The 14,578-nt window shown below is 37.4% G+C and overlaps 1 protein-coding gene across 4 annotated transcripts in view; it reads right to left on the bottom strand.

Annotated features, from left to right (window-relative positions):
- The window catches only part of CC2D2A (coiled-coil and C2 domain containing 2A), a 133,615-nt gene continuing 119,037 nt past the window's right edge, over positions 1-14,578 (bottom strand). For all 4 annotated transcript variants that reach the window (XM_007167328.2, XM_057546968.1, XM_057546965.1 and 1 more), the window contains 7 exons: positions 12,973-13,062; positions 11,483-11,596; positions 8,596-8,730; positions 3,863-3,985; positions 2,549-2,607; positions 1,550-1,727; positions 1-289 (listed from right to left, as the gene is read on the bottom strand). In XM_007167328.2, coding sequence (XP_007167390.2) covers positions 101-289; positions 1,550-1,727; positions 2,549-2,607; positions 3,863-3,985; positions 8,596-8,730; positions 11,483-11,596; positions 12,973-13,062 — 888 coding nt within the window. In that variant the 3' untranslated portion in view covers positions 1-100. The remainder of the gene's footprint in view (positions 290-1,549; positions 1,728-2,548; positions 2,608-3,862; positions 3,986-8,595; positions 8,731-11,482; positions 11,597-12,972; positions 13,063-14,578) is intronic.

A 14,578-nucleotide genomic window follows, 5' to 3' on the forward strand; every position in this document is an offset into this window, starting at 1 on the left:
ATTTCATTATTTGTAAGTATTTTCTTCCCTTTGATCAAGAGCACTTAAAAAATACTCTCAATTATCATTTTTACATGATATAAAACATACAATGAAAAAACTATCTGTTGCGTATAAGGGAGGCAACATAGATCCAAACAGACAAAACGTTTTTGGGATATGGGTGGATATATACAGCTAAAGCAAATTCAACATTAGGCGCATCAATATTATGTACTCCAGTGCTATACACAGCTTCAATTAAAGGCTTCACTTCAGAGTATGGCATGTGAAGGGGAAATCCAGTGAACTGAAGGAAAGCAAAACAAAATTTTTAGTCATTAGTGAATGTGAAGTTTTCACTGTATTTTTTCCCTAAGTAAGTAAGTGCAGTTCTTAATATTCTTAATAGGAAGTCTTCCTTTTGGATCTTAAAGTCATTTATTTAGTTTTGTTTTTCTATCCAGCTATATATTAGCAACACAGAAAATGGAGAGAGGCTAAATGTCTTTTTTTGTTTTAGTTGCTAACATACTGACTTGGTGTTTAAGACACCTGTTAGTCACCCAGGCACTCTCCACTGTTTCCTTCCTTCTTCCTGATAGCCCCGAGTTTGCATAGAAACCCGTACAATTCCAGGGACCTAGGTTAAGTTAATACCTTCTATCCCCTTGGCCTCAGTGTTGATCTACAGGAAAGAATGTATAATCTAGGAAACTTGCAAGGGATAGTGGCACGCAGATGCTGTCTTCTGCTCAGAGCAATATGTGTGCAGATGTGAGTCCTGCCAGGAACTATTCCAGCCATTTGGTACCACAAGAAAAGCCATCCTGTGGGTGATGCCATCACATGGAGGAGGGCAAAGTGGGAAGACTTGCAGACATGTGGTATAGCCCTGATAGCTACTCACCCCTAACTTTTACCTAAATAAGCCCAGAAGTTGTTAATGTTCAAACTTGTTTGAAGTAAGTTTTCTGTTACTTGAAAACATCCCAGCTGAAAAATGAGCCTTATAAGGTAAAGGTAATTTTTAGTCAGTGAGTAGAATTAAATGTACAACTTGATTTCATACTGTTTAGCCAATGAGGCTTACTGTTTTAGTTTGAGACTACTTTCTAGGTTTTAGGATCCAGATAAAGGATGTGAACACACAGCACTACTGACAGGCAGTAGAGAAAGCCTATTAATGAGAATTTTTCTTAGCAATGAAAAGCAATTAGTATAAAATAATATCCTTTAAAAAAAAAATCTGACCAAGAATGGTTGGTTTCATCTTTATGCTCAGTTGAGTCTAACATGATTTAACCAGATATTTTCATTTTATTTAATACTCTTGCAATTTTATAAAAGATATTATTTTTCATAGGATCCTCCTACAATAAAAGGTGGTGTTTTGGTTTTATAGAGGCATTTTGCTCTTTAATGGTAGGTTCATTCTTGAGATTTGAACTTCTAATCACATTTTTTAGTCTGTGCTGCTTCATCTGTGTACTTTGGGGAGTCATTTAGGCATTTTGATTCCAAAAACCCATAGTACTGAGCAATTTCCAATTTGAAATGAACTACTTACCCTGTAGTCTCCTAGCTGTTTCAGCAGTTCTGCTCTGTGGTCGTCTTCCACATCTTCTCCATGATTTCTTTCTAACAGAGGCAAGAAGTGACGCAGAGTAGCGGTACAGTACCTATTCCACCGCGTCAGATGGCGAGGCCTCCAGTCCATGATTTTTTCTTTTAGTATTTTTTCAATCCTGTTTATAAAAAATAAGCTCCATTTTTTGGTGACTTGACTTTTCCCTTGTAAACAAAAATAAAAAATAGTATTCTGAAACTATTAGAAGAAACAAGATTTTTTTTGGGAATTTGTTATTCTTAGGATCCAAAATAAGGCTGTATTTGAAATTTGCAGTTGAGAGTAAATTGGTATTTTTTAGTAATAATACCTTAAAAAGGGTCACATTTAATCTTGTGCAGTTTGACATGCTGCTCTTCACACAGCTTGAGACGGTAGAAAGGGCACACAGGCTTTGAAACTAGAAAGGTCTGGCTGGGCTCAGAAGCCCACTTTAACACTTGACAAGTATGTGGACCTCTCTGAGCCTCAGTTTCCACACGTGTGAAACTGGGGAAATAAGTTCTATTTTACAGCATTATAAGGATTATTGGGGCTCAAATAGGCTCTTACTAGCTTTCTACATGTGTTAGGTTTTTAAAATAGCTGAAGTTCACTTAAGCACTAATTGGACAAAATAGGCATATTTAAGCTGAGGGTTATATTGTCTGAACAAGACCCACAAATAACATGACGTTGAACTCTAATCTGAGGTAAAGTTTTTGGAGAACTACTTAATCATTGCTGGATTTCACTGCTGTATGTCTCACACCATGCTGATGCTAAAGCCTTCTTTTGAGCCTTGGGATTTAGAGATCATATTTGTACTTTGCATCTATAAACATGAATTAAAGTTTAATTGCCCAAATTATTTCACATTGATCCAGGCTGAGAATTGTTTAGTTGGATATTAACACTCCTAGTGACAGACTGCATATGCATTTATGGATATCAAGTGACCTGTCTTGTAGTTCAGCTGCAGCCACTTTGTCAGTGCGCTGGTAAATTAGCTCTTCTGGCTATAAAAGAAAAAATAGTTCAGGAATTTTAGAAATCAGTTACACTTAATTTCAATAGCTATACATCCTTTTCTAAATTTTTTGTTTTTTTTTAAATTATGAACTCTCAGACATTCAGTTAGACATCGAGGATAATGTAACAGATGCAAATGTACCCAAGACCTACTTTAAGTAAAGCATCACAAATAAATTATAATGCTTTGTGGTTCTTTCTCAGTTTTATCACCCTTTTCTGTCACAGAAGTAACCATGATCTGAATTTGTTTTTTAGCACTCTTTCATTCAACATATACTGAATACCTACTGTGTGCCAGGCACTTATACAAGTGAAGGGGATAGAGCCGTGAATAAAATCCCGGCTCTCATGGTGTTTACATTATAGTCAGTGGAGATAGGCAAATTAGTGAAATGTGTTTATGATTTAACTACAGATGTATGTATCCCTAAACAATATATTGTACTGCATGTTTTCTGAGCTTTATGTAATAATTTTATACTGTAAACATGCAATTTTTTCTCCCTTAACATTATATTTAGAATAGCAGATATGTATTTTCAGTGTGCTTACTAAGATTCATGAATATTAATTCATTTGTGTAACTAATATAAAATATTGTACTATATACCATAATTTATCTCTTCTGTTCCAGTTCTTAGGCTTTTGCAAACAGTGCTCCTATGAAAATTGTTATGTTACCTTGTATACATGGGAGAATTTCTCTAGGGTGATTTTTCTTAAAACTTCTTTTGGAAAGATTTGATCCACAGTAAAAAATACCTTTTATATTACACACACAGTATCTATCTATATATCTACAGATATCACATTTAAAGTTTTAGTAAACAATTCTCATGCTTACTATTTATAATCTACTACTGTTCAGGACCCTCTAAATTAATGTTATGAGCCCCTCCTGGATCATGCCCTGCAGTTTGATTTCATGTTTCAATAGCAGTGATGAAATTTTAGTGAATTGAGACCAGCATTGAAAAAATTAAATGAAATATATTTTGTGGTATTCTTTTGGGTCATGGGACTCTGTATCAAAACTTATTCTTTCACATATTTGTGTACTGGTTCATGATGTGATGGTCTTTCTTATTGGGCTTAACTAACTTGGAAAATAAAATATTATTCTAGACTAAATATCTAGGAGTGGAATTAAGGGTCAAAATATATCTGGCTACCCAATATAACAATATCACATTCCTCACTTCCTATATCTACATTGAATTGTTAATAAAAAAATTATACCTGAACACTGGAAAGGCCAGGATATGGAAGGCTTCTTGAAAAGAAAGATTTCCATAGCTTGGGCTTGGTGACATCAAAATTTATCCTTAATGGGGAATCATATTGTTGAATATTAAACCAAATCTAAAAAAGACAAGACTACATTAGCATATATGGTAGCAGATGTATGTGTATACGTGTGTGTATGTATGTTATATAAAGAGAGACAGCAGAGAGAGACAGAAACGGAACATGTAGCTTGCACATTTTTTGTCATTTTGATTTTTAAAACTGGTAAGCACTTTACGATCAGTGGCATCATATAGTTGTCACTGGCCATTTTTTTTTTTTTAACATTTTTTATACCTGCAGTTGAGGTGCACCTTACGATTAATTGCAGGTTGATGAAATAAGGTAGTTCCTGGTGATGAGACACTTAGAGTCTTTTGGAAGAAGACAGACAAGGCTACTCCCTTCTCGGGCTAGCCTTTCCTAACCTTGCTCTTCCCAGCCTCCTAACTGTGGTAGGTGTCCATCTCTTTGCTTCCACAGTGCTCTGTAACCTCTGAGATAGCACCTGTCTTGTCGAGGCACTGCAGCATATTAATTCTGGAACCAGACCACTTGCATTTGAATTCTGGCTCCAACATTTACTAACTGTGTGACTTTGGACAGTTTATTTAATTACCGTATGCCTCAGTTTCCTCCTCTATAAAAGTGGGATGGTAGTACTTAACCTCATAAGGATGATGATAACATTAAATGAGTTGATGCATTTATACCTCTTAGAACAGTGCCTGGTACATAGGAAGTACTCAATAATTGTTAGCTATTTTATTACTATTGTTAGTATTTATCATTATTTACAATTGTTTATCTCACTAGACTGTTAGATGTTGCCTTGAGGACATTTGCCATGTGCTTTATTCACCATTGCATCATTAGCATCCAGCACAGCTCCTGGTTGGCATATGGTAGGCATATTGAGTAACTGTGTGCATGGGTGGTGAATTTGTCCATTCAACATAATCAGGTACCTTATATTTAGTCTCAGTTCTAATCACCGTGGATAAAGTTGTGAATGAAACATAGTTTCTACCAGCATGCAGTAGCTAATGAGAAGACAGTGCAAACGAACAAATACATGGGATATCAGATGATACATGATGTGGTAGATTGCATCACTGGCCCCAGTTCTTCACCCCTTCCTATACCCACAGCCTTTGCCCTGATACTTGGCAGTTACTCCCACTAAAAGGGCAGAAATGTATTTCCTTGCCTCTTGACTTTTGGTCAGTAGAATGGGATAGCAGTGTCATTGTGTGACTTCTGTGTCCAAGCTTAAGAAGCTCTGTGTGTTCCTGCTTGCCCTCTTGTGCCTCTGCCAATTGTCATTGCCCTGAGTCCCAGAATAAAAATGCATGAAGCAGGGCTCTCCCAGCCTAGGTCAGCAGAACCATCCCAGCTGACTCACAGATCCATGAGAATAATTGTCTGAAGCCATTTCTTTTGGGGATGGGTTTTTGGTATTTTGTTGTGGCAAAAGCTAACCTTACAAGGGCTATGGAGAAAACTATGCAGGAAGAGGTGAAATTTCAGGGTAGGCAGAGACGTATTTACTGGAAAGAGCATGAAGGAGTGAGGGAGAAATTAATGAAGATATCTGGTCAGGGGAAGGGTCATCTATGCAGAGGAAATAGCAAATGCAAAGTGTGTTTGATGTGTCTGAGGGACAGCAGCGAACACAAAGTGACTTCAGAGGAGTGAGCAAATTAGAGCAAGAACGAGATCAGCAGAAGATGATGGGGGCAGGGCAGCTGTCAGATCATAGAAGGCCTTGTGGGCCATTTTAAAGATTGAGGCTTTGACTCTTGAGTGAGCCAAGAAGCCACTGGAGTATTTTATGCAGATGAGTGACATAATTTCCTTCTATTTTAACAGGAATATTCCTTGCTCTTTTGAGATTAGACAGAAGGGGGTAGGGGCAAGTAGTTTAAAGAAGGCAAGGTCTTTAAGAACTACAATTTGGCTGTAGGGTAGGGAATGTGCAGAAAGTAGTGGGAAATAGCACTGGAAAAAAAGAAGTCAGATTACATAGGGCTTTCAAATCCAAGGTGAGACATTTATTTTTAAATCTGTATACAGTGAGGTACCCTCAATACTTTTTGAGCCATTGAATGATGAAAGCTGAACATTCAGAAACAATCAGGTATCAGTGTACCAAATAATGGACTGAATTGGAGACAAATTATTTAGTTGGCTACTTATAATAATGCAGGATGAAAGAGTAATGATAAGACCTGGAAACAGAAGAGGTAGAATCTATATGATTTGGTATCAAAAGGATTGAAGTAGGAGGAACTAAGGGAGGGGGAAAATCAAGGACAATCCTGGGGTTTGAATCTGGGTAACTGACATGCACAGAAGTAGGAAGGCCAGGAGGCGGAGCTGTTTTTAGAGATAAAGGAGAAATGATAAGAGTTACGGATGGCCTGAGTTTGCGATTTTGATAAAGCATCTGGGTGTCTAGCAAACAGTTGAAAATTCAGGACCCAAAGATTCTGGGGCTAGTGACAGAATGATGACTTTTTTTGCCAGGATAAACTAGATAGAGCTAAAATAAATAATCTGTGGTTCTGCAAGAAATCTAAATATAGAATTTTCAGGAAAATCTACTTTTAAGGTGTGGAAAGAAAAGCCAGTGGAAGAAACCTAGGGAACTATTGCAGAGAAATGAAAACCATCAGTCCTTTATCAGTAAACTGAGGATGAGAAAGTGATTTTTCCATGAAGAGGTGATGAGTTGTGTCACGTGCCATAGAAAAGGACAGGAGAGTGAGGAATGGGAGTAAACCATTGGGTTTATTTATCCATTAGCAAGACAATGGTACTTCTCAGAGGTTATTTCTGTAGAATGGTCAGGGAAGAGGACTAGATTATAGGCGGTTAAAGTCTGAGTGTACTGAGGAAGTGGAAGCAGGGCAAATAATTAGTACTTAAAGAATTTTGGAAGGAAAGGAAGGAGGGGCAATGATAGTTTAGGCTGTAGCCGGGTTGGGAGAAGCATATTTTAGAATTGCTGGACTTCTGAGCCTATTGATAGAGAAGGAGAGAGAAAACATATAGAGGCAAGTTGGGACAGTTAGTGGAGCCAAGTGTTGAAACAGGAGTGGAAACACAAACATGGGTGGAAAGGGGAGACTTACTTCTTGGCAAAGGAGTGAAGGAGGAAAAAGTCTGACAGTCCAAAGAGGTGGTGTGGTAGAGCAGGGTAGAGGTAGAGCAGTTGAGGTTTCAGAGTGCCAGGCCTGCAAAGCAAGCCTGAGGTCCTCTCCTGAGGAAGGCCAAGGCTTAGAGCAGGTTCAGAGCAGCTGCCATGTGGGATGGCCGACATCATGAGCCACTGCTGCCTGTCTTGTTAGAAGAGGAGGAAAGGGGGTCTTCCTTCCTCACAAAACTTGGGCTTTGTGTGAATTAGTCAACCATACAGTAATTGTTTTGAGAACTAATAATTTTGACAAAGAATGGAGTTCTCTGTAGGCTTTTTCAATGCCTGTTGACTCTGCCTGATTACTAATATGACCTTAAGATGGTTCTTTACATGTATTAAAGGATGGAGCTTAGCAGATCATTTATGATTACGATAATGCTTTTAATGAAAAATAATAACATGCAAATTGTACACTACACTGCTCTTTTCACACTTGTAATTAATAATAGTTACCATTTGCTGAATACCTATGAAAGACAGGTACTTTGCTGAGTGCTTGGCCTATGTTATCTCTAATTATAGTAGCAACCCATAGACCAGTGGTCTTCAAGGTAGGGTGCACATCACAGACATATGAGAAGAAATATTATATCTTCTAATTATTTCCTTTTATTTTAAGAGTTTCTTCTGTGTGTAATATAAATAATATATTGATACATAAGTAAATATATATATATAATTTATAAATAAAAATACATATATTGGGGATATATGCTCAAATGATTTTTCTGACAGATAAAGTTCAGAGAACACTCAGGTAGATAATGATTATAAAAACCGTCACAGTGGCCAACACAGGGTTGCTACTGTATGTTTGCTGCTTTGCATTGATTATCTCATTTACTTCTCACAGCTACTCTGTAAAGTAGTTACTAACAAATACCTTCATTTTACCAATGAAGAAACTGATGCTGTGTAAAATTAAGAAACTTTCCTAAGCTTACATAACTAATAAATGATGATGTTGGAATTTAAACTCAGGCAGTGTGATCCCATAACTCATGTTTTTAACCAGTGCCTTATATAGTACCCTTCATAGTTAAATGGCCCCCCAAACTGGGTGCAAGCAGAATCACCTGATGGTACCTGGGAATCTCTTAGAAAAAGAAAAGAAAGAAAAGAAAGACAATCTTTTCAGGTGATAAATTTGGCTCATTTAGTTCTCAAAACACTATGAGTTCGGCATTGTAAACTCTTACTTTGGAAGGGAAAACAGGACAAGCCAGGATACAAACTCAGGTCGTCTGAATCTAAATCCTAAATTCTTTCTTTAACCTCAGTCTGCTTCTCGAAGATCAGGTGACTAATTCAACCAAAAGTTTTTATTTAGAACAGTTCTGCCACTGTGCTTGACACTGCATTTCTTTAATTGGTATTATATATGTTTATGTAAATTTTTTTGACACAAAATATTATTAAAATCAGTAGGTCAATTAAAAAAAGCAATAGTCAACCACATTTAAGAGGAAATGGTAATACTTACATTATCAGGACCTATTAAACAGCCCACACTCTTTAAGGGGCAGAATGTATCAAATTGTCCATAAAAATGTCCACTGCAGGGATTCCATATTAAATAGTGACTTTGCTCCCGAGTTAGCACATAGGCAGTTGGACCCTGAAGGAAAACAGCCATTAAACCAGTTTCCGATTAATTATGCTATTAGGGTCAAGAGTAGTTTGTATAGACAGTTCATTATTTTAGTTGGACCCCTAATTTCTAAACCCCATGGCTAATGGTGAAAATTATTTTGCAGTTCTAGATTATGCTGAATTAATAAAATCCAAAGTTTATTTTTGCAAAATTCTTGCATCTGCAACTAGTGTGATATAGTGACCAAATAGGAATAGTGGTCATGTTACTCAACAAACATATCTTTTTTTTTTTTTTTAAGTTAAATGGGGTATGTTGTGGGTTTTTTTTTTCAGTTTTACTGAAATATAATTGATGTACAGCACTGTATAAGTTTAAGGTGTACAGCATAATGATTTGACTTCCATACGTCATGAAATGATGACCACAGTAGGTTTAGTGGACACCCATCATCTCATACAGATACATTAAAAGAAATAGGAAAAAAATTTTTTTTCTTGTGATGAGAATTCTTAGGATTACTCTCTTAACGACTTTCATTTATAACATACAGCAGTGTTAATTATCTTTATTATGTTGTATATTGCATCCCTAGAACTTATATATCTTATAACTGGAGGTTTGTACCTTTTGACTACCTTATCTAATTCCCCCTCCCCCTATCCCCTGCCTCTGATAGCCACAAATCTGATCTCTTTTGTATGAATTTGTTTGTTTTTGAAGTATAATTGACCTACAACACTATGTTAGTTTCTGGTACACAACATACTTATCTGATAATACCTATACATTTCAAAATGATCATCATGAAAAGTCTAGGTTATCATCTGTCACCATACAAGGATATTTCATAATTACTGACTATATTCCCTACACTGTATATTTCATACCTGTAACATTTATTTTGTAACTAAAAGTTTGTACTTAATCTTCCTCACCTATTTCTCTCCTCCCCCCTCCTCCCCCCATTTCCCCCCTCCTCCCCTCTGGCAACCACCTGTGTTTTTTGCTGTATCTATGACTGTTTCTTTTTTATTTTTAAATTAATTTATTTTTGGCTGCATTGGGTTTTCATTGCTATGCACAGGTTTTCTCTAGTTGCAGCGAGCGGGGGCTTCTCACTGCAGTGGCTTCTTTTGTTGTGGAGCATGGGCTCTAGGCGCGCGGGCTTCAGTAGTTGTGGGTTGCGGGCTCTAGAGCACAGGCTCAGTAGTGGCGCACGGGCTTAGTTGCTCCGTGGCTTGTGGGATCTTCCCAGACCAGGGCTTGAATCCGTGTCCCCTGCATTGGCAGGTGGATTCTTAACCACTGCGCCACTAGGGAAGCCCTCTATGACTGTTTCTGTTTCATTATGTTTGTTCATTTGTTTTGTTTTTTAGGTTCCACATACAGTATTTGCCTTTCTCTGACTTACTTCACTTAGCATAATACCCTCTAGGTCCATCCATGTTATTGCAAATGGCAAGATATCTTATGACTGGCTGAAGAATGATTATTGATGGAAATAAGTAGTCACTGCATTTTCTTTTTAGAGTCAGTTAAGATTGCTTTTTAAGTATTTAGAAGGCTGATTATATCTCAATACTACTTCTATTTCTAATACAGTAATTAATATTTGATATACATTTATAATTATGTAAATGAATAGAAGATTTGAGAGGATACTTACTAAACTCTTGACAGTGAGTACACCCAAGGAGGGGGTGGGATTGGGAGTTAGAGCCTGAAGAGGGACTTTAACTTTTAATTCAGAATACTTATGTATTATTAGATTCTCTTTTTACAATGAACATTTATTCATTCATTTATTTCTCATGTATGATTTCATTTGATGCTCACTATAGGCTTCTGGGGAAGGCAGGGCAAAACTTACTCTCCCACTTTCATTATAAGGCTCAGAGTTGTGAAGTGACTTGCTTAAAGTCACACAGCTCATGAGGAGGGGGCATAGCCTTGAACCCAGGCAGGCCTTGTGACTTCCTAGCCCAGTATTCTGTTCCTTGTACCAGGCTATCTGGAAGATAATGATGGAGCATGAATTAGGATTCAGATATGATACTACCTGTCTAGTAGCAACCTGTGCTGTCTAATTCCTAAGGATTCCTAGAGCCCCTCTTTTTGAAGCACTCTTTGGATAAGCTGCTTCAATCCATATGACTTTTCTAAATTTGTACCCAAAATTACCCCCAAAATGTGCCCCAAATTTAGGGATATTTGCAGTGGGCTGGGGAAACAAATTTTAGTAGTTACTATCTCCAGTCTAATAAAAATAACAATGTTGATACAAAACTATAGCTGTGAGCATTCTTTTCTTTGTTCCTGTGGTTATCTGCCTTGTTGCCCTTTGCCTGCCAGGTTAGTAGCAGATGCCTGTGGATGAAGCAGGCGTGAAAGATTCTCTGTCCTTGCCGCACTTCTTCAGATCCCCTTTGATTCTTGGCATGAATAACACTAGATCACTAAGGGAATCAGAATTCTTAGTAGCGTGGGCGGGAGGGGGCTTTAGCTAAAAGGACGGAGCTAGGTGGGGGCTGTGGGTGGTAAAGGGCTCCGATTTGCCAAAAACACCCTGAAGCATTGTGCAGGGCCCAAGTACCCTGAAAGCCACTTCACGTTTTATCGCTGGTTCTTTCTTCCTATTGTGGAATCTCTGGGCTACTTCCCTTGCAACTCAAAGAATTGTTATGAAAATAAGTCCTGTCCATGATTTGGAACATAACACAGCCATCCATGTTAGCCAAGGACACTTTGTTAGAGCCAACCTACGTGGTCTTACCTCAGGAATAGCATTGCCCATCATCAGCCAGGCCTTCTTACCCAGGGAGAGAAAGTAATTACACAGTAATACTGCATGCTCTTCTTCGTCTCCTGCCAGGAGATCAAGAAATTGCTGACCAAAATTAAAAACAAAAAATTATGTTGCATTGACTGACCGCTTTATTCTAGATTGGCTGTATAGGATTTTAAAAAGTCATTGTTAAAATTAGTACCTTCAAGGATAAGATCTATTTAAAAAAGATTTTTCCAAATGTTGGTACTGTGTTGTTAATTTACTAAAATTTAAAAAAACCGCAACACTTTTAGTCGGACATGGTATTTTTACCCTGATGCACCATGATCACGCAAAGTCCATAGCTTATACATAGGGTTCACTCCTGGTGTTGTACGTTCTGTGGCTTTTGACAAGTCTGTCATTACAGTATCATGCAGTGTATTTTCACTGCCCTAGAAGTCCTCTGTGCTCTGCCTGTTCACATCCTGTCCTCCCACCCTGGCCACCACACTGTTTTAAGCACATTGCATGCATCAATTCATTTGATCCTGGAACAAACCTTTGAGGGCGATACTCTCATCTTCCCATTTTACAGATGAGGAAGTGGAGGCACAGAGAGACGAGGCAATACCTAGGAAGTGGAAAAGCCATTCTGGCTCTAGAGCACATGAACTATATTCTATTCTTCGTGTATCTTCTTATAGATATCTTGAGGTTGTGGAAATTTTATCTCTAAAATTGTCAACATTATGTTGCCAAAATATATTGGGGAGCAAGAAATTTAAAGTGTACTTCAGCTTCTTCCTTTTAGAGCTATCCTTCAAAGGGAGTTGTATACCACAGTTCAATTTTATGCAAACACAGTACAACATGAGATCCAGAAGCAGAATGAATACCAGTGATAATACATGTTTGTTTCATACTACTGAAGACTCATTTGGAAGTTTATGTAGTATACGTTGATTGTAAGTTCCATGAGGTCAGAGGCCATTTTATTTTGCTCATAGCCAGAACTAAGTACAGTGTCTGACACGTGATAGGTGACCAAGAAATACATACTGAATAATGACATGCCTTTAGAAGCCCATAAATTAAGGAATATGCAATTTCCAAAGCCCACGCATTAAGGAATATGCAATTTCCAAATGTAATATAGAATGTGATTTTGATTATTTTATGAATAAAATTGGGATGTTGTTAAGGTAACACTGGGAGGATAAAGTAGCATTAAGACATCTGAAGTGGTTTTGTGTGTGTGGGTGCGAGTGTGTGTGTGTGCAAATAATTAATATTTTTGTTTAATTTCTGAACTTTGGGCAAATTGAACCAGGAAGAAAAAAGTACCTCAGAATTTAGCTCATCCTGCTAAACAGATGGCTGTGTAGATTCTTATAATGACTAATGAGTGTTGCAATTTAAAATTATGCAAGCCATTTACTAATGTTCCGTGAAATCAGCTCAAACTAGTAAGTCTGTGAGGGAGAGCTACTTACATCAGATGTGCTCCACAGGTCACAGACACCAGCAAATGAAACAGTGTCAGGCAAGAAAGGAATCAAAGACACATATCGAGCCACCAGTTCCTGTTTAAACAAAATTAGCTGTAATCATTTTTCTAATAAAATAGAAAGCTGGATCATCTATCTCATTTCTTGGAAGAAAGTTTCATATATCACAAACATTTATGTGAACAAAATGAAACGAATGCTCGCTCACAAGTGCTTACTAAGTGTTGTGTTAATATTATCTCATTTAATCCTCTCCAAACATCCTGAGGAAGATTGTTATTATCCATCTTTTACGGATGAAGAAAATGGCTCTTGGGTCTCTTTGAAATGTTCTCATCTTCTTCCCCCACCCACCCCGCCCTTACTTTCTGGTATAACAAGACTCTCCAAGATCATCTTGTATTTTCCCTAGCCCAGTCCTGAAAGCAGCCATTTCTCTAAGAAGTCCTGTTTCCTTTTAGAGGGCAGTAGTATTTAGAAACCAAGATGGGTGCATCATTGTGGTTGTAACTCATTATTTCTGTAATTGCTCAGGAGGTTGAACATCTTTTTATACGCTTATTGGCCTTTTATGTTTCCACTTCTGTGAACTTGTATTCAAATATTTTGTACATTTTTAAATTGATTTGTAGTTTTTAAAAAATATATTCTAGTTACTATTCCTTTGTCTATTACATATGTTGTAAATGTCCTCTACTGATTGTGGCTTGTCTTTTCCTTTCCTTTGTGCTGTTTTTTGTTAACTCAAGTTCTCAGTTTTAATATGGTCAAATTTATTATTTCTGGTTACAGTTACAGTAAGTCCCCTACATACGAACACATTCCGAGAGCAAGCTCGTAAGTCCAATTTCTTCGTAAGTCTGACAAAGTTAGCCTAGGGACCCAACTAACACAATTGGCTGTATAGTACTGTACTGTAATAGGTTTATAATACTTTTCACACATAATACATAAAAAACAAACACAAAAATTAAACATTTTAAATCTTACAGTACAGTACTTTGAAAAGTACAGTAGTACAGTCCAACAGCTGGCATACAGGGGCTGGCACCGAGTGAACAGGCAAGAAGAGTTACTGACTGGAGGAGGGAGAGGAGGTGGGAGATCGTAGAGCTGAAGGATCGTCAGCAATAGGAGACAGAAGGCAAGCTGCAATTTCACTCACGCCTGACGCTGATGACACAGGTTCTGGTTCCTTGCTGGAACCAGATGCACGTTCACATCTCTGAAAGTTTGCAACTTGAAGGTTCGTATGTAGCGGACTTACTGTAGTGCTTTTTTCTGGCTTGCTTAAGGAACTTCCTACCTCAGGTCATAAAGATAAAAATGCCTCTTATATTTAAGTCCTCAATCTATCTGTTGAATGGTGTGAAGCAAGAATCTATTTTTTTTTCCATATGTAAAATCAATGATCCCAATACAATTTATGTAATAGTCAATTTTTACTAATTTCCAATGCCAGCTTTGTCATACATCAGGTTTGAGTGGGTTAATATTTGAGTAGACCCATTCTGGATTTTTAAATTCTCTTCCATTTTTCTCTTTGTTATTTGTGTTCAATACCATTTTACCTTAATTACTACGGTCTCAT

This window comes from Balaenoptera acutorostrata, chromosome 5 (genome assembly GCF_949987535.1).
Source record: "Balaenoptera acutorostrata chromosome 5, mBalAcu1.1, whole genome shotgun sequence".
Lineage (NCBI taxonomy): Eukaryota > Metazoa > Chordata > Mammalia > Artiodactyla > Balaenopteridae > Balaenoptera > Balaenoptera acutorostrata.